This window comes from Megalops cyprinoides, chromosome 6 (assembly GCF_013368585.1).
Source record: "Megalops cyprinoides isolate fMegCyp1 chromosome 6, fMegCyp1.pri, whole genome shotgun sequence".
In the NCBI taxonomy this organism is placed as follows: Eukaryota; Metazoa; Chordata; class Actinopteri; order Elopiformes; family Megalopidae; genus Megalops; species Megalops cyprinoides.
Genome location: NC_050588.1, coordinates 1,493,665 through 1,520,114, shown reverse-complemented (window position 1 = coordinate 1,520,114; position 26,450 = coordinate 1,493,665). Strand labels below are relative to the sequence as shown.

Here is a 26,450-nt window from a genome sequence, read left to right as displayed (position 1 = left end):
CCACAGTACCTTGATCTTTAGTTCTCTAGGGTTCTTTGGATATTACCTCCACATTTAAGCAATGTGCATTGAATTTCTCAACTCTGCAAAGTTCAGGGCAGAATTAGGTTTCTCGGTCTGAAGCCATTATTTTAACAGGTGAGGATTCCCAGAAGGAGCCATCATTTCTGTCAGATTTAGAGCAGTCCCAGCAGTAGCCAAGGAAAGCAATTCTTCCGTTTGCCCTAAGGGTTCTTTACCTTTGAGCCATTCCCAGAAGGAGTGTCTCAAGGAATCTTTTTTTTTCTACACTTTTTACACTTTAAGCAGGTGCTTGCTTTCCAAAACTGATTTTAAAATTTATGGATTACATTACAAGACTTGCAATCACCTGTTCATTATTTTGCGTAAGGTTAAACTGCGTGAGGTTTTCTCTGGTAATATCGTCACACATGTGTGTGTTGACAGTTTATTTTGGTTGGTGGTAGTTGGTGTCTCCTGGAGATCCAGGTCCCATTTTTAATGCATTTTCTGATGTGGTGTTATTGTCTGATCTGAAAAGTATGGAGCGTAGTGCATAATATTCCTTGTATTCTCTTAATTGAAATGAAAATGCTTTCAAGATGCTTCTCTGAAAATACAGAGTATATTTTCAAGAGATGCTCACAGCGTCTCAGAAAACTCAGTGGCCTCGGTGTTAGTTAGCAGATCTTAGAACCAGTGTACAAAACTATTGTTGAGAGTGTTTTAACTTTTCATCTCCCTGCCTGGTATGGTCACCTTAATTGTAGATTTAAGAATAAACTTTCTAGAATTGCGTCAATGGCAAGCAAAATAGTTGGCAAACCTCAGAAGCCCTTAACTCAACTTTTTACAGAAAGGGTGAGAAAGAAGTATCCTGGCAGATAGCTCCCATCCTCTCTTCAGCCAGTTCGAGCCTTTGAAATCCAGGAGGCGCTACAGAGTCCCTCTGGCAAATAAAAATGTATTTAAGAAGTCCTTCATCCCAAGTGTCATTAATATTCTTAACTCTTCAAGTGACTGATAAGATTCAAGCTACAGACAGTGACAAGAACTGTTTTTATTTATTTATTTATTATTTATTTATTTTATTTTTTTTTAATGTGCAATGTGACCTTGCCTACGTGTTTGTTTTAGTAGCTGCCTGTATGTTTCTTACGTTGTTGTTCTTGTGTTATGGTGAGCCAAAGACAAATTTCCACCCTGGTGGACAATAAAGATATATTCTATTCTATTCTAAACAGTGGCCGGGGCCAGAACGGCTGAAGAACGTATCGTTCTGGTCTCATTTTCCTTTAATTTAGCACTTTAGCAATCAACAGCTTCACTTTGCTACACACAAATCCAGCATGCTTATTGGTCGCAGGCTGCAGGTGTGCGCAAAACAACCCCCCACCCCCCGGGGTAAGAGGCACACCCACCTACTGTGAGGCGTGCTTGACACCTGTGTCGATGGCTTTTGAGAGCACAAACCCATTCATCTCATATCTGGCACATTCCTCACACCAAGAAGTATAGATCTCTGTGAGGGGAGGGGCATGATGCATCAAAGCGTTTTGTGGCCAGGCCAGGCAGAGGCCAGGTACCTGTGCAGCATACCTGTTTCCCATCCCCTCAAGACTTTGTTAAATCCAAGCGCTACGGACATCACTGGGGCAGCTGCCTCACCCCAGAAAGCCACCGAATACATATCGGCCTGTACTTGCCGTCCTGCTAATGCTAACCATTAATGGAGACCTTCACAACTTGGACAAAAAGTATGTTTCCTGGATCCGCCTCCATGGTGTTGTTCAGTGCACCTGCTCTCCATGGGCTGCATCTCCCTTCTGGGCCAGCTCTCCGACAACCAACACACACTCCAATGTTTGCGTCTTTGCTAGATGATGTACCACTTACTGTCTCAGTTCGAATGTTTCAGTAACATTACCTCTTCACCAATGATAAGACTACCAATGGACTCCTACCCAGATGTAACAACAAAAACGACAACATTAATATCGATGCCTTTTACATACAAGTACGTTCCTCTGTGTGTGGCACTGAGTGACACTGACATACTGAAATGTACTACTCAAAAAAAGACTTCATTGTTCATTTAACTCAGCAATGTACTAACTTTAATACTACAGGTCTGCATTACATCAGGGACAAACAAACAACAGGGTCATCTGAGGGCATGCGCTGTTGGTATGTAATGGGGAAAAGCCCAGTTTGTGCCCCATTACACGCAGTTAAAAGGTCTCTTACATGCCTCATGGGGCAGCAAAAGAGCATGGACTACCATTGCTTGGCTGTGTTTTCAATTGAAATAGAAAGGGATTAGGTCACTCTCTATGCAAAGGCTGGTACACGCAAACGTAACTAAAAGGTTGCTAGTTCTCTCCAATGCGGAATTGCTGTTGTACCACTGGTCAAGGTAGTTAACCCACAATTGCCTCAGTAAATATCCAGCTGTATAAACAGATAACATGTAAATTTGTAATCTATGCAAGTCACTCTGGATAAGAGCATCTGCTAAATGACAATAATGTAATGTAACGTAATACCAACTGCTTTGACTCATCTACCTCTCTTTAAAGAGTTTCACTCCCCTTGGTGTGAGATTTGTCTGCGTTTACAGGTAACCAAATGTATATCCAATTCTAATGCTGTCTCCTCCGGTTTCCCCTCATCCGTCATGCCTGGACAGTTGCTGTCCCTTTGAATAACAAGTGGGTTCCATCCAGTCACACCTTCCCAGCTTTGAGTGGCTGTGTAATGGAGAGAGAGCGCCCATTTAATCAGCCCTCCCAGCATTCCCTCCACAAGCCTCAGCAACTGCGCTGACAGATCCCTCTGCCTGCCTCCTTGCCCCCGGTGAGGCAACAGGTGTAGCACCCTGGACCCCTCTCTGACCTTCGCCGTCCAGAGCACCTTGCAAAGGTCATACCTGGAGTGCCCACATTCGCAGGAGGAGTCGGGGGGGGGGGGGGGGGGGGGGGGGGTGGGTCATCATTCCTGCTGTCACGCCCGCTTTGTTTTGACCCCCTTTTCTGCCGAAGCAGACAGGAGAAATGCTCAGACTGCATTTCGGCTCCACATGCACCTTGGCACCCAGTGCTTTCTTACTTTTCTACCAGGTGGAACAGAAACTCAGTGTTGCTTCCGGCCATTTAATAAGAATAACTTCAGACTCCGAAAACACCCTCCAGCAGATAATGCTCGTGGATAGAGAGTGTTTGCACAGCCTTGAAAAGTGCTCCTGAAATAGACTAGCACTGTTTGCCAGTGGATAAGATGCCTCTTCGTGCCGGATTAAAGACAGGGCTGTGTGTGTGTGTGTGTGTGTGTGTGTGTGTGTGTGTGTGTGTGTACATGAGACCCGTTCCACCGGGTGTGTGCTTGTTCGCATGTGCATGCCATCCTCCCTCTGCCATTGCGCCAGTCACATCTGCGGGCCCCAGGGTCTCTGAAGGCTTCCCAAAATATTTCTTACGCTTCTTCGCAAATCAGCCATGCAGGTCAGTGGAGTGAACTCACTAGTTGTTAGGGCAAAGAAAACAAGTTGCTGGAACAATGGAGCTGGTGACTTCCTTGGAGAACCACATCCTCACGTCCACATGCCCCCAGCCGCAAACCCCCAGCAGTCCATTCCCTCGCCACTGGTGATAGGTGTCTGACCCACGGTACAAGAGCTAATCCCTGCATCCATCCCACAGCAGAGAGACTGGCCTTAGTGCAATGCAGTGCAGTCCAGAAGGGGGAGCCAAAGAGCACCACTCCCACATTCACCATACAACACTGGCAGCCAGGAGAGCACAGACTCTGCCCTAGTGCTAATCCTGGATCAGTGTCTGTCAGGGTTGGGGTAAGTAGAGTGCAAGCTGATCGCAGATCATTGGTAACGTGGTTAAAATTACCACAGTGATGGCAACAATACCAACCACACCCAACACCAGATCCCTTTGCCGGCTGTGAGGAGCACACATTTACACCTCTGGGTTGTCTGGGCCTCCTGTTTGACAGCAGTTGGAGAAGATCAGAAATGGCAGTTTGTCATCCATTCAAGAAAGAAAAGAGAGGAGAAGAAAAGAGACACAGAGCATTGTGTCAACACCCGCCCGCGTCACTCCTTGGGCATGCGGAGGTTGTCACCACCTTTTAATAGACTAATTGTTTTAAACAGCTTCAGGGAGGCTGCGTTGCCTAATCTTCATTTCACACTAGAGCCAGCACGCCCACATGCAGACAGACACACACGCGCGCGCATGCTCGTACTCACACTCATACACATACACATGCATACATGCACACGCACTCACGCACACGCACTCACACACACACACACACACACACAGGGCGCCAATTGCAACATGAACTCCACCTTGCTGACTTACATGCGCCACAACTGCTTTTCTAAACTGTGAGCAAAAGCCTCTCTTTCTCAATGTTTAACATTACATTACTGTTGTCTAGCAAATACTCTTATCCAGAGCGACTCACATAGGGTATAGTTTTTACATGTTATCCATTTATACAGCTGAATATTTACTGAGGCATTCGTTAAGTAACTTCCCCAAGGGTACAACAGCAGTGCCACAGCAGGGAACTGAACCCGAAAACCTTCCAGCAACGAGCCCTGCTCCTTACCACTATGCTACACTGTTGCCCATATATAAGTATATACTATATATTTATTTCTTAAATTTACCTTTCTCTGACCGGGAAGGTCATGTGGTTCAATGGCTATGGCTACTGCTGCTACCCCTCCCTGTCTCCCCTCCCCTGAACTCAAACAGTGAGGCAAAGCAGTGGATTAACTCACACAGGCAGTTCAAAAAAGCTTGTGTAAAGAAAAGGGTGACTGGAAGGAGGCAGAGTCGTGGGGATGCGTTCCAAGCCACGCCACTGTTATCAGCACATGGGATTTATGACCTTGGGAGACTCTGAATGCCTATTGGGAGAGGCTCATTAATCGCCGGCTAGCTATGGCGCTCTGCCCGGGCATGCTGGGAAAAACAGCAGAGTGATGTTACCACCAAAAGTACTTTGGCTAAGGGAGGGGCCGCAGAGGTTCTCCACAGAGGGGTTTAAAAACGGTAAGGACAGGCCATAGCCAAGCCATATGTTAAAAACGCAAACACTGCGTTCCTAGTCAGGAGACATCTCTATCCCTGCTGTGCAATACCGGGAAGGCCTCATAATTGCATGGCTCTCTACGGCTTGAATTTAGGATCTTCCTACAAATGGTTCAGTCACACACTAGCTAAACGTATAATTACTGAAGCTCATTGTAATTAGGATGCCTGTAGAAATATGGCTTTGTCTGCAGTATAATAAACGGCAGTTATTTTCAAATTGTAGAGTCAATAGGTTTGGTGAAACTAAAATGGTGTTGCTTCTGTTCAGTTGTCAGACAAACAGAATTGCCTGTCAGATTCTTCAGTACATGTTTACTAAAATATTAAAATGTCCAGCCAACAACACTACTATTGACCTTTCTTTTTTTTGTACCCTAATCCTTAACCATTCATACCCATCCGACTTTTATTCTTGTCAACAAGCAGTTGACCCAAAATGTGAGATGTGATGTATGATGTTCTGTGATATGCAGCTGGAGGTTTCGTTCAGACTTTGGCAGTAAGCAAGCAGGATCAACCTGAGGAGAAGCAGGCACTTACTTTGCACTGGGGCGACTGAGGAGCTCAGAGGGGGTGTCAGAAAGAAGTGGAGACAGACCCATGGAAATGGCAGGTCTACCCGTGTCTGCTGCCAGAGGACAATAAGCTCACAGCATTGTATTAATGACTGCTTTTTAAACCTGTGCTCTTCTGCTCCTGCTCCCTGGTCTGGGGTATGCCATTTTTGTACCCATTATTTTAAATGGCTTCTGAGCTGTGGTGCTTTACTCTCATCCCAATGTTCTAACTTGTAAGCCAAAGAATCATACCGCTCACCCATGATTACTGTGACCTTAACTTTCACTGTGAGACAAAGCTTCCATTTGTACAGGTTTTCAACAGGTGCACAACTGACAAAGATTCATTGGACACATAACAAAGGTTCTGTTGTACCAAAACATCGTCTCAGATTGACAGCTTCCTTAAGGATAGATACGGGTGCACAAGCTGTGCTTACTCAGGTTGTGGCTGCTCTCCTTTAAGCACGGGGTGATTACCCCGTTAGCCTTCAGTACTCTCTATTCAAATCCTGGGATTTGGGAGGGCTGGGGGGGGGGAGATGACTTATTGTCACATTAATTCAAGAGTTCAAACATCAGCAAAATCATGCACAATAATGCTGCTTCTCCCTTTACCATCGATCCCTTAAGTTAGGAATAAGCCGCATTGCAAATTGTAATGCACTTCTATTTCAATAAAATAGATGTATTTTGATACCTTCGCCACAGTCTAACCTGCAGTGTTATTGTTGCTTGCTTAATGTGGTAATCTGTCAGCAAGTCGCTTACTCAAGTAATGAATTCACTCAATGTCTCCATGCTGTCTGTCTATGGGCATAAAAGCAATGTTGCCAAGCTGCGCACCATCCTGCGACTTTCAGATGCCAATAATGCAGCTTGGCCCTTTGTTTTCAAATGTTGAGATACCAGAACCTCACAGAGGACAGAAATAGAACCTTACTGCCTTGGACAGAGTATGGACAGAGACCAAGCCTCACTGCTTTTATCTGGACAGAGACAGAGCCTCACTGCTTTGTTTTGGACAGAGAGAGAAGCTTACTTCTTTGATTCGGACAGCAACAGAGCCTCACCATTTTGTTTTGGACAGAGACCGAGCCTCACTGCTTTCTTTTGGACAGAGACCGAGCCTCACTGCTTTCTTTTGGACAGAGACAGAGCATGACTGCTTTGATTTGGACCAAGAGCCTCTCTGCTTTCTTTTGGACAGAGACAGAGCCTCACTGCTTTGATTTGGACAGAGACAGAGCCTCTCTGCTTTCTTTTGGACAGAGACAGAGCCTCACTGCTTGGACATTAAGCCTGGCAGGAAGGGTTTGCAGTGCTCCAGGTAGGCACAGAATGGGAGCAGTACGGCATGACGCCGGCATAGGGAGGGATAACGTGGGTGAAGAATGGGGTGGTGCATGTGCGGGTGAGGGAGCAGAGCATCGGACAGTCCCACGTGTCAATCGCCTCTTACTTTCAAGACACACTAAGAAACACGGGGATCTGCACATTCCCCTGCTCTCTGTTCTAGCACTGCCACTCCCTATGTGTCAAATGCAAAAGCACCTGTCACAACCTACGGTTACCAGAGGAGACCTGCTCTGTGGTTTCATGGCTCCTACTCATTTCCTTCTACGTTAATACTCTCACCCACTCAGCATGGAATAACTCTAAATCATCATGCTTACGCTAATCCTGTGCAGAGGTGCCTCAAATCCTGCTGTTACAACCCCCCTACATAACAGACTCAAAAGTATCCAGTCGCGCTTTCAATGAATAACAAAAGAGTATCTCAGCATCTAACACTACCCCCTACCCTTGCTGTTAAATATGGACTTTGACCCACAATAACCCAGTTTTTCAGAACACAGCACAGGTACCTGGCATCTGGGAGCAATTGGCACATACCTCCAAAGACCAATATGAGCGATCAGCTCACCGCTGTCAGGACCAGATGAAATAACCTCACAGTCCTCCAAGGTCGCTGCTTTTCCAACAACCTTATTTTCTGACCTTGGCCACAGCGATGTAGCCAATACGCTCGCACCCACTGCCCCAATCAGAGCACAGGGGATTTAGGAGCAGAACTGTTTCAAATTGGAAAATGCCACGATGGAAGCCTCAGCAAAAAACAAACCACAAGCCCAGTTGCTAAAAACAGGACACCGACAGAGCTCCTGAATGTATGGTTTCAAGTGGCTTTGCAAGACATTTCATTGGTTACATGCCACGTAAAAACAAAGTAAGATGAAGTATGATAAATTAAGAAAAAATGGTCTCGTCATTCTCAACCACTGTTTTTGGAAGGGATGAAGAGATGACTAACCTGCCCTACAGATAGCCACATGCATAGAGAGATGGAATTACATTTTCTACAATCACTCCCTCTTCTTTCATCTTCAACATAGCGCACTTTGTGAATTCACATGTATAATCTGTGGGTGCTGTAAATAAACAGAGTTAGCAAAGTCTATTCACCTTCCTTCAGAAGTGTAAACACTAGATTACAATCAGTTTTCACAACCACAAGATTTTTGAAACGGATACTTCTCATTAAGGAAATACTGTCCATTTTAGAAAATGCCATCAATGTTCACCTTTTCGATTTGCACTCTGTCAATGGCAGTAAGTAAAACACAAAACAAAAAGACCATTTTTTTTTCCCTTTCCATTAATCAGCATATAATTAAAGATGGGCGTTTTCCATTTTTCCTCTGACATGTACCAACCAAGATAATGGGCTTCATGCTTATTTTCACACTGTCACTCAGTAAACCATAGGGGATCTTTTCTTTTTTTTGGATGGAAAACATGATTGTTTCATTCTGAATCTTGTTTACACTTCAATCAGTGATGAAATCTGTATCTGTATCTTATGAAATTAAACCACTAAACAGGTATAAGTAGGTGGGTCTGTTCTCTAGAAAAAAAATCTATCAGCATCAGGGCAGTAAAGTCTACCATGCCTCCCCAGCTGCCAGCATGCAAATTTTTCCACACATTTCATGCATGACTGCCTGCCTTTGTCTGATTTCAGTCTTGTTGCTTCGTCATTTCCACCGCTCCAGGGTTGGAATCCCTTCAGCAGCCTCTCAGACCAACCCACGATCCCACACTAAAATCAACTGAGTTGCACGATTCAGGTGTGGAAGTCTACAATGGGCAATAAAAAAAATCTATGAGGCAAAAAAAAATGCCTGTGGCCTAAAGATTAGCACATCTTCATGGAAGCAACAAGCCCTATCTTGTCACAAAATTATAAACCGCCACCTAAGATTAAGAGGTCTGATTGATAAGCAGGGGTTTATTCTATACAAGTTAACCTGTTGTTCTGTACGGTTACTTTGTTACTCAATTGCACACATTTCTCCAGCCATTAAGTGAAAATTGGTGCAAACAGGAATATCAACTAGACAGAGAAAAGTATCCCCTGGTATTCTTGTCTAATTAATTCACATTTAGCAGACACTCTTATCCAGAGTGATTTACACAGGTTATAGTTTTTACATGTTATCCATTTACACAGCTGGATATTTGTTGAGGCAATTCTGGGTTAAGTACTTTGTTCAAGGCTGCAACTGCCCAGTGGTTAATGAAACCAGCAACCTCTTGATTATGAGCACTGCTCCTTACCATTATGCCATACTGCTGTAATGTAATGTAAGGTAACATTACATTTCATTACAGCAGTGTGCCCATGTTTCTGTTTCTGTATTCCTACCAGTGTTGCATGATCACATTTCCTACCATGAACATTCCACTCAGCAACCCCTGGTAATCTGGTTTTTCCTCCTATCCCTGTCCACTCCCTACAAACATCCCTTTTTTCTCTCAGTAACCCCCCTGGAGACAGAATGAACTGAGGGCTGATCCTACCCTACCTGCACCATATTCAATGCAAGGTCCCTAACAAAGCAGGCTGAAATGTTCCACAGAACCCCAGTTACCGTGGTCTGGAAACATTGCCTTTGGCTGGCATGGAAACATCAGGTTTCTGTTGCTTCCAGGTGCTGTGCTGAGCAAAAAGAAGAAAGCAGTGCAGACATATCATCTCCAGGGTTCTGAATCTAGGCGGACCAGCACATTCAGATGACAAGATGACAGATGTCTGCCTCTCCATCCCAATGTCAGCCGTAGGCTCCCTCCCTTGTCTGTTTACACACCTTGTTCAATTAACGGATTACATGTTTCATTTAGGTGGAGGTATTCGCAAAAGTGTTATTCTCACAATTAGTCTCCAAGTATAGCACTTTAAGTATACCAAGTATACCACACCAAGTATAAATCTTTATTTCAGAACCCTGATGCCCAGTTACAGTAATCCTGCCTCTTCTTACATATAACTGCTGTTCTTGTTGCTTCTTGGGTATGCATTGGACGTAAAAGGATCCTACAATAAGCCAGTGAATTGATCTGGACAAGAGTATGTGACCATACACACATACATACATACATATAAACTTAAATGAATAAGTAAATGAAACTGGCTGCCCCCAGCAACACAATCAGGGCCCATAAAAGATTTGACCTTGAAAGGGTGCTGGTGTTCAAGCCTTGGGGTTAGAGAGGACAGGAAGGAGAGGGGAAGCACAGCACGTACCTTAAAATCCCTCTTTGGTTACTCATCCCTTTAATTACAGGAGCTGCGCGGGTGTGGGTCAGCTGGGGTACGGGGCTGTCAAACTCTCACCCAGAGGACTGCCTTCGAACAGGAAGAGGGGAGGCGTGCGGTTTTGGGTGTGATAGTGACATGGGCAGAGTGACGCTCAGGGAAAGGTGGAGGGGTGGGGGGCAGAGGGGAGTTGTGTGAAGGAATGTAGGACGTTCGCCCCGGGCAACCCAGCTGCTCCTCGGTTTCCATTCTGTTAAATGTTACCAAGGATAGACACCAAACCGAAGACTGTGCATATCATCTCTGACTCATACCCCTAACATCCCAGAGACCGACGCTGTTATCCCCCTTTTGTAAAACTACAGGAAAAGCGTTGGGGGGGGGGGCGCAGAACAAGTCGTGACACTGGCTGAGGCGAGCACGCGTGATGCACCGGGCCAGGAGATGGAGACGGGCCCGCTGCTGTCAAGCTCTCTGACTCACACTCAGCACTGGACTGCCAGCGCTGACAAACTGCTGGCATCCAACCATAACAGAAACTCTGGACAAGGCTCATACAAGGCTTCACTGTGGAAAAAATAAGACTTGGCTAGCTCTCCTGCTGTAAATTCTTCACAGTGTTTTTACCATGTCTCCCCCCTGCTCCCACGTACGTGTTGAAACCGATTACATTAAAGTGCTCCTCTGCCATCCAGAGGTTCTGACACAGTCTGGCCTACGTGCATCTGAGCCAGTGCTTGGAGAGGTACCACAGTTGTGGAGACATTGCTCTCCTTAGCCTCGGGTTCTGTTGGGGCGCCAGTGCAGCATAGTGGTTAAGGACTTGTAACCGAAAGGTTGTTGTTTCGATTCCCCATTGGGCCACTGCTGCTGTACCCTTGGGCAAGGTATTTAACCCCCAATTGCCTCAGCAAAATATCCAGCTGTATAAATGGATAACATTGTGTTAAAAAAAAAAAAAACTGTAACCTATGTAAGTTGATTTGGGTAAGAGCGTCTGCTAAACGCTAAGAATGTAATGTAATGTAATGTAATCCTGTGGGGCCTCACAAACTTGTATGTGACCTCTTGGGCCGGCCAAGTTCTACATCTCCCATGCTGAGACTGTAGCGACCCCCCCCCAGTTCCCTGTGCAAACCCTCTACAGTGCTGGTGTCAGTGGGCATATTAGCCACTGAAATGAGGTGTAACATTCACCCTAGCTGATGGGTGCAAGGAAGGACCAGCTGAAGGCCTTTCAAAAACAGGTGAGGAGTAGCAAGAGATCATGGGAAGAAGAATAGCATATAACAAGCAAAACAAACCCAACAGGTTGTGCGGACTCAAAACCTTTTTACCCAAGTATAAAGAGCTTTGGCTGATGTGGTTGTTTTCTTGTGCTTCCTGTACCAAGCCATGAGACAATACAGCGCTCAAGCTGAAAAATGACTCTTTTCACTTCCTTAAAAATTACTCAAATCTCAGCGAAACACAACCCATCTCTCAGGCATACTGGCGGCTGCAACTATGACAGCCAACTATTGGTGAACATTTCAAGGGTAAGTAACAAAAAAAAAACAAAAAACTGAGCAACACCAAATGATGCTGCAGCCCATACAGCCCAAATACAGTCCTAAGGAAGTTTCCTGGAACACTGGAAGACAAGGGTCCTGCTGATCGCGAAGGGACACAAGCAAGGAACGAAAAAGGGTTTGTCCCCAGAGGAACCGGCAAGTTACAGGGCAGGAAATAATAAAAAATTCCATTCCGATAGTTTTCACCTTCTCCAAACACCTCACTCTCCATCAATGACGGATAACCGTCCAAATAAGAGCTGTGTTTGGAGCGAGCAGGCCTCGATGACAGCTGGTGTAGATCTGAAATGAGATAACGACTTATCATGACAGGCGCATCCGTCTCCTTTTAATGCAATTTAAACAGTGCACACAAAAGGATCCACAGAAGTTGGCTCTATCGACATTATGCCTTTTTCATTCTGCCCCCCCCCCCCCCCCCCCCCGACACATTCCAGTTCAACAAAAACCTCATCAGGCAACTCTTCTTCAACCCTTACTTTAACCCATTCTTTCACTGTTGACATAAGTGGTGACAGACCCAGTATCTAAATTTCAAGTGAACTGCTTCTTCATAACAGCAAACAATGTGCAAAAGGTTTGAAGTGGCTTCTTGGATACAAGACCAGATGATCCATTTCAGAACAGACATTTCTCCAAGAAAAGCCGTTTCCAGAAAAAGCTTTTGTTTGTCTGCTGGAGATATTTGACAGTTTCGTCTGATCAGTTACACATGTCACATGGCCCATGACATCTGCTCCTCAAATGTATTTCTGTCACACTGAAAAAGAGCGTTTGCAGAACACAGTGCATCTAACAACCCTCTGCGCTGGTGAGGACAAAAAACTAAAAACATACTGTTGGGAAACCATCTTGCTTTGAGCCAGTGATGAATACAACGGGGGGATCGGTTGTTTGGTGTTAAGTTCACCACTAACAGCAGGGGTAACACTTGCTTCATTTAAACAGGATGAAATCCTAAGTGCCTGCAAGTGCTGAGCCCCCGAACCACACCCCACCACTTAGAGCACTTCCTCCCATCCTGCGGCTGACGCTGCTTAATCCTGATGGGTTGGGAAAAGCTTTCCTAACAAACCATGTTCCCACTCAGCGTCGCTCAAATCACGTTTAAGCCCAACTCTCAGCAGAGAGGAACCGAGAGACCAATCGGTCTCTGCCACCACTGCATAATGGCCACTGCATGTATCCAAACACCACCGATCTCCTCCTGCATCTTCAGCCTCCTAAATCTCTTAAATCAGCCACTCAACCCACACGTGGCCCCCAGGAAGAAAAGAAAGAATGAAAAAAAACTTTCTGCAGGGCAGCGGAGCTACCCCTTTCAAGTTATGAATCCAAACAAAAAGCTTTACAGAAAACATTTCCATAAATGTTTTCTGGAGCCCCTTTCAGACACTGCATTACTGCATACATTACTGGACGCCGGAACGTATCCGGCCCTTACCCGGAGGAGGTGTATGTGGGAACGCAAATGTCCAAAACAGTCGGACCGGACATGTGACGGACTTCGTTCTGCCAGCTCCCTAGTACAAAGTCCATCTCATGTCGGAGTGAGCCCATGTGTGAATAGAGCAGGCAACGTTCCAGAGAATCCACCGCGAGCGAGTGGGCATGTTGATGATCTTGTTTCTATCTTTCTTTCTATCTTGGCGTGAAACCAGAAGAATACAAACATCTGCCTTGTACTCTTTTCTGCTTGCCTGTACATTGCTTTCCACTGTTTCGTTGACATTGCGGATACGTCCAAATACATGCTATTTTGAGTCCAATGATCATTAAAGAGAGTTAGCTATAGCTATACTGCCAAAACTTGTCTCTTACAATGATTAATAACATTGGTTAGTAGTTTATTATCTGGTTAGTAGCTAGCTAAGCTGTAGCTAATAGTGATAGGTATAGTGAGATAGGTGAACTGGTGACCTAACATTACATAGCGAACAACAAAAACTTACCTTATTGTTATAATGAATGTATCATTAATAATAAATTATGTGTACTGGTAGCACCATTTGGATGGCTATGTGTGATTTTTTTATAGGCTACCCAAAAGTACAATAGCTATGTTCGCCTTCTCCTCCTCCGTGCCACATTATGTACCCATACCACCGAAAGGTAAGACATTGAAAAGAAAAAAACTGAAAATACTTCAACTCGTGAATACTTTGGGTGATCTTGTCAATAATTTTCACTCGTGAGAATGCAAGTGGCGTCTAACTGGAAAATACCACGAGGAAATCTTGACGTTTCTAAACTCGCAATGATTTCAAGCGACAATGTAACTACACTGAAAAATAGCATGTAGTATACAGTATATACTTGTGTAGTACGCAGTACACAGTATGCAGTAGCCAGTTTCGAATACAGCCACTGCGATTTCTGCAGCGTACTTCTTGCGTCATGTCCTGCCTCCTGCACGCTCTACCCAGGCGCCGCCCCTCACCTAAACCAAACCGGAGTATTTCCTGTAGGTGAGGACGCGTCTGTCACGGACAATCTCCTGTTGTGTGCTACATGTGTGAAAGGGCAAATCCCGCCAAGTTGAGGACCTGATTCCCCGCACTTTGTCCGGAGTTCATATGTGAAAACAGCTTGGATGTGTCACCATACAGGTGTCACACCCAGAGGGGGATGGTGCTAGCCATTCTGTTGTCTATCAGCTGACAGTGGTGTCTAATGGTGGTGTTGATCAGTTCAAATGGCTACTTAAAAGCAAACAGCACTCCACAGGTGTAGTGGACATAATGCATAAAGCAAGAAAAAATCCCACTGACATGAACTGGGGAGGAAGGTGTGCATTACATTCCAGATGGTTTTATTCCAAGTCATGGCGTAATTTGATTTTGTGGCATGTCCTCAGTGCCCTCAAACATTTCATCATTTCCTGATGTTGCCAAATTTTGATATTTTGTCTCATGCCTACAGACACTTCATCTCCTGCCTATAAACCACGCTGATTTAAATTATTTAAAAGAGTTAATGCTGCTCTGCTCTGAAATGGAGCAGTAGGTAAAACTGTAAAGCACACTTTAATACCCTTAAAGTTGAAGTCACACCTCCATAAACTCAGCCACTCTATTAAGTAACCCTTGTTTCAAGTCTCTGTCCTGAGGTCAGGCAGTGCTGAGGCTGTGGCCTTAATGAAATCTCAATGCACCTCAGCTATGTGCTGACAAGCCATTAAGGTGCTGTGGTCTGTCTGCCTAAACAAAGGCCAAATGTAACCTTTGATAAAAAGCATGTCAAGAGAACTCTTCCATATTGACTTCATTTAAATAATATAAATAATATAAGAGAAGGACCATGTTTTCAAGAGTCCGCCTAATAAACTCATAAGCTTACAATCTGTACACCTCAAGTCCAGTCACCCTTTGTGATAATGAATTCTGCCAAACACATCTGACGTGGTTAGATAACATAAAGCAAAAAAGGCTGTCATAAAATGCATGTGGCATGTAAAAAATGAGAAAACTCATTAACTGCAACATGCGGAGTAAATGCTGAGGCATCACGGAAAGTCTTGTAAAAATATGAAAAGCCCTCTGTCCTAGGTCCTGTTACATTTATGAAATTATCGAGGATAACAGAAATGGTCCCTTTCACACAGCTGCATGACTCATGTACAAACATGTCTGACACACCACTGTCAAAACTCTTTGCACTCCCAACTAGCGTCTTCATTCTGTTCTTTAATAAGAAATTAAACCCACGCAATCAGCCATGATCATGAAGAAAACACTAGATGACACTCAACGCTCGCTAGCACCATCTCAACACATCACATAGGGGTTGTTGTTGATAAATTATATGTTTTTGAATAAAAACAACCTTGCAATAATTGCAGGGAACATTGTTCAAGTTTGTAATATTGGTGGACACCAGAATTATTTTTCTTTTTCAAGTCCATTTCTGTTTGATAATATTTTGTGCAGGCATATCTTGTGTTTTCAGTCAGACAGAAAAAAACATTGCTTGACTTGGGTGCATCAGAGAGATCTGTACAAGTTGGTCATACCTGGTACACTATATTGACAAAGGTATTCGGACGCCTGACCATTACATTGTAATGACATTGTATTCAAATACATATACTTTAATATGGAGTTGGTCACCCTTTTGCTGCTATAACAGCTTCCACTCTCCTTGGATGGCTTTCCACAAGATTTTGGAGTGTTTCTGTGGGAATTTGTGCCCATTCATTCTGTAGAGCATTTATGAGGTCAGGCACTGATGTTGGACGAGAAGGCCTGGCTCGCAATCTCTGTTCCAGTTCATCCCAAAGGTACTCGATGGGGTTGAGGTCAGGGCTCTGTGCGGGCCAGTCAAGTTCTTCCACACCGAACTCATCAAACCATGTCTTTATAGTCCTTGCTTTGTGCACTGGGGCACAGTCATGTTGGAATAGGAAAGGGCCTTCCCCAAACTGTTGCCACAAAGTTGGAAGCATAGCATTGTCCAAAATGTCTTGGTATGCTGAAGCATTAAGATGCCCTCCACTGGAGATAAGGGGCCTAGCCCAAACCCTGAAAAACAGCCCCATACCATTATCCCTCCTCCACCAAACTTCACAGTTGGCACAATGCAGTCAGGCAGGTAACGTTCTCCTGGCATCCGCCAAACCCAAACTCGCCTATCTGACTGCCAAACAGAGAAGTGTGATTCATCACTCCACAGAACACGTCTCCACTGCTCCACAGTCCAGTGTCGGTGTGCTTTACACCACTCCATCCGACGCTTGGCATTGGACTTGGTGATGTGAGGCTTGCATGCAGCTGCTCGGCCATGGAAACCCATTCCATGAAGCTCCCGCCACACAGTTTTTGTGCTTACATTAATGCCAGTGGAACTTCGGAACTCTTCAGCTATGGAATCAGCAGAGCGTTTTAGCAGTCAGCAGGCGACTTTTACGCACCATGCGCCTTAGCAGTCGTTGACCCCGCTCTGTGATTTTACATGGTCTTCCGCTTTGTGGCTGAGTTGCTGTTGTTCCTAAGCACTTCCACTTTCTAATAATATCACTTACAGTTGACCGTGGAATATCCAGCAGGGATGAAATTTCATGAATCGTCTTATTGCAAAGGTGGCATCCTATCACAGTACCACGCTTGAAGTCACTGAGCTCTTCAGAACGACCCATTTTGTATCACAGTTTGCAAATGGAGACTGCATGGCTAGGTGCTTGATTTTATACACCTGTGGCAACGGGTCTGATTGAAACACCTGAATTCAATACTTAACAGGTGTGGCCAAATACTTTTGTCCATATAGTGTACTTCCAGGCCCTGCCTCACAGAAAGTTGAAACTAGTTGCCGATTGGATAAGAACATTGCTCTTGTGCCAGTACGTCGCCTAAACAGGCTACCATCGGTTAAAACTCATCATAAAATTGCGTTCCGGTCTGGTAATATCAGAGCTCATATATGCTAGTGATAATTTATTGCCTGATCTAAAATCTCTGCACGCTGGATTTCCAGCGAGGGGCCGGAGATCTTTAACCCATGAGATTAGTACTAAATGTGGAAGGCTTTTCTCTAACTTTGATAACAAAGCTTACAAAACTTGGCTCTCATATCTTTCCATCTCTTGCTTCTAATGAAAAACATCTTTAGAGTGGCTTTCCGAGCACAGAAACAATACAAAAATATAGCTGCAAGCAGCAATGAAGGGACCAAGCAACACAGAGCTACCAGGTAGACAACTAATCAGAACAACCCCTCAACAAGACACCAGTCCATCACAATGTGAACAGACACATTGACACCCACTCTTACACTCACACCTATGGGCAATATAGCATGTCCAACTGACATTACCTGAACGTATTTGGACTGTGGTAGAAAACTAGAATACCCAGAGGAAACCCACATGAACACAGGGACAAGGTACACTGAACGCAGACACATCCCAAACTTGAAACCTCCATATTGTTAGGCAGTAGTGCTACCCATTTGCACCACCATACTGCCATACTGCAGTGTGCCTTCTTGGGACATGCAATAACAAGTGCCAACGCTGTTGGAGGAGTGCCATTTTTGGGTATTTGAAAAAATCCAAAATCGTGGGAAAAATGGCAGAGAACATACCATATTAGCTGAATATAACAACATGTGCCTCATTAGAAAAGGACCCCAATTTTTCAACACCTGTTTTTGGTAACAGACTTTTTGAAGATCAAATCATACTAATAATTTTTTAATTATTATTATTTATTTATTTAAAGGGGCTCCTGAGTGGCTCAGTCGGTAAAAGCACTTGTTCCAAGTGTATACTGAATGCTACGGCCCAGGTCCAATCCCGAGCCTGTCACTAGCCGACAGTGACCGGGAGCTCACAGGCGGAACACACTGGCTTTGTTCCACCAGGGATAGGGGTGGGTACGTTGGCAGGGGCTTCGGTCCCATTAGCAACAGCGACCCCTGCTGGTCGATCGGGTGCCTGTGGTCCACGTGCCAAAGCTGCATATGAAATTTCTTCCTCCGACTCATCTCTGTGCTAGCTTAGCTTGTGGATCGCAGTGCGAAAAAGAAACAGCGGCTGACATCACGTGTCTCAGAGGAGGGCATGTGCTTGTCCACGCTCTCTCGGATTAAAAGTGGGGGTTGTGCAATGGGACCGAACATCAATGACAAATTGAGCATTCCAAAAAAATTCGGGGAATTGGCCATTCCAAATTGGGGAGAAAAATGGAAAAATTTATGAAAAACTTGTGTTTAAAGAAATAATTTCATTTGATATCAATTTAATAAAACAGCAAATAAACCAAGGTAAGATAATATATTTTCTACATCTGTTAGATGAAATTACCACATTTAAATAAAAATAAAAATAAACTAGCCTACTGGGATTTCTAATACCACTGAACAATTTCAGATAAATGGTGCCATCTGCTGTTGCTAATGTATAATGATATTAAAAAGTCTAGTCCTCCCATGTAAGACAACCCCACTTTTCAGATGTAATTTATGAAGTAGAAAAAAAAAACTCTGTCTTACATTCTGGCCAATATGGAAAGTCCAAGTGTTTCTTCAACACTATTTAGTGTATCAGTTGTGGCAGTAGGTCAAACAGTGCAGGAGATGTGCCTACTTTAAGTGCTACAAACTGATTGTATCTTAGCAGCCATGCCATTTGGACATTGAACTATGTGTTCATTTCCCAGTTAGGACCTGACATGTAATGATGTAATGACCTACAAAAAACTGGTGGTAATATCTGCTTTTCTTTGTGTGGTCTGTGCCTTGTGATGTCCATTGGAACAAAATGTCATTAAAATCTAAGTACATGGACACAGGGGTTTAAACCTGTTTTTCAGTATAGCACCCCAAAGTGGCCAAATTTCACTGAACTTGGTGTGTTCCACCCAGGCCTAATTATAAGCATGTGTACCGAGTTTTATGCCAATGAACAAAAGCATTGCAGAGATATGGCCACTCTTCCTTTATGGCGACTTCACGGGCGAATTTGTGGGTACACTGCGGCCATATTGTTCAGCCTGGCAACTATCATTTAACAACTGTTAAAGACAATGGTACAAAGAGGTAATACACAAAACCTCATTGTGCCATAACTCTAGGAGGAGGTGGTTAAACGTGTTTTTGACAAAATCAAAGATGGATGAAACAAAAAATGGGTGATGCAGAGGTTTCATAAGTTCCCAGTTAGGATCCTTAACTTTGATGAAGCACAAGAAGTTCAGTTGAAATATCTGCTGTCAAGCCAGAGTAATGGGGATTTAAATTTATTATGGTATAGCGCCCCCAAGTGGCCAAAATTCATTAAACTTGGTGCATACCAAGTATTCCTAATATCAACGAAGTGTACTAAGTTTGGCATCACTCCAACAAAGCACTGCTGAGATATGACTCACTTCCTGTTTTGGTGTCTTCATCATGGAATTTCATTGGACAGCGCCAACAGTGTCTGCCCTAGCAAAATTCTTTGAATAAATGTTGGTCAGAACCCTGTGTAGATGATACGTACCAAATTTGGTGGTAGGCGGTCTAGGACTAGTTTGCAAAAGTAGGTTTTTCAAAAACTTCTAAATGGTGGAAAATCCAATATGGCGGACTTTAATGACAATGAGTGCATTCGAATCGCAATGCCCCAAGGATTCAGGGGAAAAAAATCACCACCCTAGGACAAACGGTTCAAAAGTTATAAGCAAAAACGTACCTTGAAATTTGGCCTGTTGGTGGTGCTACAGAGATGGATGGATTGACCCCAAATTTGATACCTGGATACTTTGGACTGTCCTCTATCAATGTGCCAAATTTCATAAAAATCCACCAAGGGGTTCTATGGGCTGCCATAGACTCCCATGGGAGAAAGTATAATTGTGAAAAATTCTAACAATTACAATAGGTGCCTAGCACCTTTGGTGCTTGGCCCCTAATTAATAGTCTTCCAATTTGTCAAGGATGCAAAGAGACTCATCCTTCCCTTTACCTCAGCATAGTTGTATTATTGCCATGCCTTACTGTCTGGCTGACAGGCCTTTATTCTGTTCACTCTGCAACAGCCCCAGAATAAAGCCGCAAAGATTTTTGAATAAAATCATTGACCACGTTTCACCTGTCTTGGCCTCCCTTCACTGGCGCTCCATTGAATTCAGCATTAAATTGGGTACTGCTGCAATAACTGAGTAATTGTTCCATATAATCAAGCAAGATGCTCACAGTGTCAAGCAGCTTGCTTTGTGCTTGTCTGACCTAGATGAAACCTCATTGTAGTTTGACCACATCTCAATGTTTCTTACGCTATCACTCCATATGATTTTTGTTGTCAAAGCATATCACTGCTCTTCCGTTCAGGTTACAATTTCAATTTTCAGTTCACAGAACAGACAATCCCTGTGTTGTCAACTTAAACTACATACAAACATACAACTGTAGCAAGGTGAAGATATTACTTCTTGCAAACATGTCTACATTACATTATAGTCATTTATTAGACTCTCTCACCCAGAGTGTTGTACATAGGTTACAATTTTATCCATTTATACAATTGGATATTTACTGAGGCAACTGTGGGTTAAGTACCTTGCCCAAGGGTAGAACAGCAGTGCCCCTGCAGGGAATAAAACCAGCAATCCTTCCATTACAAGCTCTCTTCCATACCGCTACACCACACTGCTGCCTAGATGTCTAAACTGCTCAAGCCAGAATGAGTGAGCAGGCTGACAGAGGCATTTACATTTACATTTTACATTTTACATTTATTCATTTGGCAGACGCTTTTATCCAAAGCGACTTACATAGGTTACAGTTCTTTACAATGTTATCCATTTATACAGCTGGATATTTACTGAGGCAACTGTGCGTTAAGTACCTTGCCCAAGGGTACAGCAGTTGAACCGGCAACCTTTTGGTTATGAGTCCTGCTACTTAACCACTATGCGCTACACTGCCGCCCCAGAGGCTTGAGAAATGTACTAGCATCCAGTGAGGTAAGGGGACAAGAGCCTTACCGTGCCAGTGGCTCTCACGTCATGCAGCCGCCCCCACTCATCCTCGTGGCTGTCCACCATCATCACGCTGTCGTCCTCGTCCGCCCCCCACTCCGCCTGCAGGTCCAGCCGCACCTCTTCCCCTAGTGAGTGCATCCCAATGGCGGGGTAGAGCCCGTCCGGTGAGGCCGGGAACACCACCGAGCCCACCTGTACCACGCATACATTTCAATCCTGTGTTACCCAGGGATAGCCACTGCACTGCACTGCAATCCTCGATGACAACTATAAAACCTTCCTTTAACTTACAATTAATCATGGTACAGCGCTCTCTCCACTCAGGAAAAACTCCCATCAATCACCAATGGCGTTTAATTTTGTCGGTCACAACAGAAAAAACACACCAGCTTCACTAAAATGGTTTGTTAAATAATCATTATACAGTTTGATATGTTCATGCATTTCAAGTGTAGGACTGGCATTTCAGCTGGCCATCATATTTAAAATCAAGTCATTTTCCAGCTTCTTGAAGATACAGTAAAAGCAATTCCCCATGACTGAAAAAAATAAACTGAATATGGATAGCACGCATGTGCACGAGCTAACTGCCTAACCGCCTATTATTTTTAACTTGTCTTTTTAACCAACCTGCTGCATTTTTAACTGAAAAAAAACTGTAGGCAACAAAGAAAATCAGAGCAGCTACCAGCTAATGCAGTTAAGCATCTATTTTCTTATATCTTCCCACAAGGATTCCAGCCAGCTGTTCAAAATTCAAGCAGTTTTATATCTTTTCAGCTAGTCTTATCTGTAGTGTTAGGAATATCCCAATTCAACATTCTCCTATTTGACCTCCGTGGCGCCTTTGTCATATTTCAACTGATGATCAATGAAATCCTGCTGCTGGCTACCAGTTCTTTGCCATGAGCTATACTGACAGTATGGTGGCCTACAGCACAAGCCATCTCATCCATCTGTAAAAACACTTTGCTGTAAAGCAGGTTTAGTGTAGAATAAGGCATTACTTGCTATGGGCTCAACTTTATGGAAGATAGTAATCACCACCACCACCTCATTGGCCCCACTCCCCCAGACTTCCACATTCTCTGTGGTCCACAGACCGGGGAGCAATGCTGGCAGTCTCTCAGACTATCCCTGTATGCAGTACGGAGGGAGCAGTCTGGACACCTGCAGTAAAATGCACAGCTGAGGGAGGGACCTCTGTGACACAGGAAATCACTTAACCACTGACTGGACTGCTTTATGAAATTACTGTCAGTGGTCTTAATCACTGACAAATGAATGGAACTCACCTTTGTTCAAAATCCAGCATTGGATTGGGAGTGCATATCACACCAAAAAAGGAAAAAGGAGGACAAATTACAAACAATGCAATAAAATAAATGTTAAAAATATATTTTGAAAACCTTAAAAAAATTTTGTAGATCTGTAATATACTTTTTGAAATTCCACTAATGTTTTACTGTAATTTTTGTTTTCATAAACTTCATGTGAAATAGTTAAATCCAACTTATTTATTTATTATTATTTGTTACTCTCTTTTTTGTTCATGTCTTGTGAGTCAGCTGGAGGTTAGATTACTATGCATGCTATTCTCTACATGGCACACGGTGTAAGTACTGTTAGAGAATAGGAAAACGAGTGCTGTTAGAGACTTATAAAAAGTTAGGTTGTTCACCACTGGCTGATATTCGGAGATGCAGCAACAAAGCATCCATCTGCCAGTGGAGGAGGAAATCAGCCCCAGCAAGCTCTGCGAAATCTGGCTACACTGATTCGCAGTCTCCATCGCTTTTAAATTGCCCTCAGGAGCGCACGTGATTCATAGGTTTTCCGTTGGAAGTTATGCTTTCTCCCTCTTATATTCTTTCGTTTCAACTTCTGCCAACAACATTAAACTTTCTAAAAGGATTTTAGATTGCAGACGTCTGCTAATCTGTGTTGCCCGAGGTGCAACAGGCAGTCGAGCGGACAGCCTATTAAAGCTATTTTTTTAGAAGAGTTAGTGAGTCCTCCAACAAATAACATGAGTTGCACATCATGCATTTTCTGTCAGTCAACCTGACAGCCAGTTTGCTGAGATCAGTCTCTGAGAAAGCGAATGATTAGTGACATATACTTATCGGTTAACAGTAATATTAGCGCAGCAGAATTTTTCATTGGTCACTTAAAAAAGGCACACAAGATTGAGATAATGAAATGTACAAAACTAGAGGGAAGTCTATTTTTACACCCTCAGTGCCTGACCTGTTAGCCACAGATGTGTGTAACGCCTCTCTGTGTAATTGAGCAGAATCTCCACACAACCCTCGCTTAGACATGACACGTGGATGGATGGGGAGGTAGGGGCCAAGGCTTACCTCTTTGCCATTCTTGGTGAAGAAGACAGTCGTCAGACCAGCGTCAAAAGAGTCCAAGTAAATCCCGCAACCAATCCTGTCCCCGCGGCTGCATTTGGGCCCAAACTGTTGGCCCACAGTATTGCCATTGTAGAGTCTGTGGGTTGGGGAAAAGGGAAGAAGCTCCAACCAGCAGTAAAGAGCAACAGCTACGCTGCTGCAAATGGATAATCTATCTACACAAATAGCACACACTCCATTTTGAGGTTCTTCAACGAAAAACCCCAGAATTTGTTCAAACTTTGGCGATCCAAACAGCCTTGTGTAGCGGGTGGGATCTTTCTGCATTGTGTATTAGATGTTGCGTGGGACAGCGAGTGAGCGAGTTTCGAACCGAGGTTCTCACTGCTCGCTGCCAACCCCTTACGGCCAGCGTCTTTGCCAGTTGAGCTAAAGGCAAATTGCCCCTAGCCTGTCGGCAACAACGCTACTTAACCAGGTCTCAGGGAGTGACGTAGCCACTGCAGCCGGACTCACACGAGCTCTTCACTTCAACTCTGCTACATTTGCAACCCCTGCTCCACCCCCATCCCTGCCCTGCTAAACACACACACACACACACCAAACACTTACTTGCCATCGTCAGCGTGGTAGGCGATGGAGTATGGGAGCCACCCAGGCTGGTGGTCCAGTTTGTAATGCTGTGGCACCAGGCCCACGGCGATTGTCCCCCTCACCCCTGTGTCCATTATGGTCACCTGAAACACATCACAGATCCCTCCAACTTCAATTCCACTCAACCAACACAGAATAGCACAGGGCACTGCTATATCCACTCAGCAAAAACAGCATAACCATTACATTGCTACATCCACTCAGCTAACACAGAATAGCAAAGGGCCGCAGGGCACTGCTACATCCACTCAGCTAACACAGAATAGCACAGGGCCACAGGGCACTGCTACATCCACTCAGCTAACACAGAATAGCAAAGGGCCATAGGGCACTGCTACATCCAATAAGCTAACACAGAACAGCACAGGGCCACAGGGCACTGCTACATCTACTCAGCTAACACAGTTAACACAGCACACTGCTGCAGGTAACACAGTGTAACCCAGCCTTTCCCAAACCTCTCCTGGAGGACCCTTTGTCCTGCATGTTTTAGATCTCTCTCTGCTCCAACACAACTGATTTAAATGATCATTTTGTTATTAAGCAGATTCAGGAGTTCATAACAAGTTGATCATTTGAATCAGCTGTTTTGGAGCAGGGAGAGACCTAAAATATGCAGGACAAGGGGTCCTCCAGGAGAGTTTTGGGAAACGCTGGTATAACCCATGCAATCCAACATCCAGTCAGCAGGCACATATTAACTAGGGCTGGGTATTGGCACAGATGCCCTGATTCAATTCGATTCCGATTCACAAGCCTTCGATTCAATCCAATTCGATTAGATTCCAATTCGTTATCGATTCAATAGGAATGAGATATGATATACTGTATCGCAGCTTTCCATATTTGGAGAGGTGTTTAAAAACTCTAAAGGGAACACAAATGCATGTACAGTCATGCGCCACTTAACATCCATTCGGACAACGTCCGTTCGCATATATGTCCGTAGTCCCATAAGGTTATAATAAAGTTTAAAAATCCCGATCGCAGAACGGGACGTAACGGACGTAACCAGACGCAGTGAAGGCAACGCTTTCCGCACGCATTACGTGTATCTCATGTCTCATGGAAATAAAGTGATTGCGCTGCCAGGCGTATAATGGTACAGTACATAGTATACTGTATAATACATATGTCTTGATAGTCATAATAAATGCCTATGCTAATGTCTTATGTACGTACTGTACTATACTTTCTATCGTTGTTTTAATGTGAACTTCGCATACTTACAATTAAAAAGTTTATCGTTTAACAGTGTATGCTTTGACTCGTAAGCAGCAGCATCCAATCTCATGCCTATTCCATATAGGCTTGCTAAGTACAGTCTAAAGCAGTGTTTCTCAACCCTCTCCTGGAGGCCCCCCTGCCCTGCATGTTTTAGATCTCTCCCTGCTCCAAAACAGCTGATTTGCCTTTAATACGACAGTTAGGCTATGTCAGAGCCCATTTATTTAATTCTTAGGCTATGTTTAACCATTGCGGAAATGAACCTAGAAAACTGGAAAAAATACATATTAGCCTAAAAGATCGATCCACAAATTTTACAGATCGATATCAAATCAGACAGATTTTTAAAAATGATATTTTTGCACACCCCTAATTATAACACAGTGCACTACTATGTGTGCATACCAACTGACACCGTTATGAGGAAGGCTTTCAATAACAGGATAGGAATTGAACACTTAAATGTTCACTGAGATACTAAACCAGAAAGACAACTCCTGTTTAATGGCAAGCACATACCAGGAAGTTTCCTTGCGATTTTTGGAATTTGCTGCCAAGACAGGAAAGCTAACCAAAATGCTTTGGATCTGTATGTCATGAAAGTAATGCATAAAAGAACCTCACCTTGGTATTAGGCTTGAGCTCTAAAGCCATGTCAAGTGTTAAGCAGATAAATAACTGATAAAAGAGTGCAAATAAGTATGGCTTGAGTGTTCAAATGACTGGTAATTTTAAGCAATAATAAATGAAAATAATTCAAAATTAATTTAAAAAGGTCAAGTTGTGGTCCACTCAGAAAGATCGTTGCTAGTAACACTGGTGTGGGAAAACTGCATGGTCCAACACTGAGAGCAGACCACTCCTACAGATCACTTCAGGTTATCTCTGTCCTTC

At 43.9% G+C, this 26,450-nt stretch overlaps 1 protein-coding gene across 2 annotated transcripts in view; it reads right to left on the bottom strand.

Moving 5' to 3' along the window:
* LOC118779299 (SPRY domain-containing protein 3-like) overlaps positions 1–26,450 on the bottom strand; it is a 75,598-nt gene that overhangs the window by 30,910 nt on the left and 18,238 nt on the right. For both annotated transcript variants that reach the window (XM_036531338.1, XM_036531339.1), the window contains exons 4-6: positions 24,288–24,412; positions 23,676–23,811; positions 21,316–21,504 (exon numbers count right to left, since the gene is read on the bottom strand). In XM_036531338.1, the coding sequence (XP_036387231.1) occupies positions 21,316–21,504; positions 23,676–23,811; positions 24,288–24,412 (450 nt within the window). The remainder of the gene's footprint in view (positions 1–21,315; positions 21,505–23,675; positions 23,812–24,287; positions 24,413–26,450) is intronic.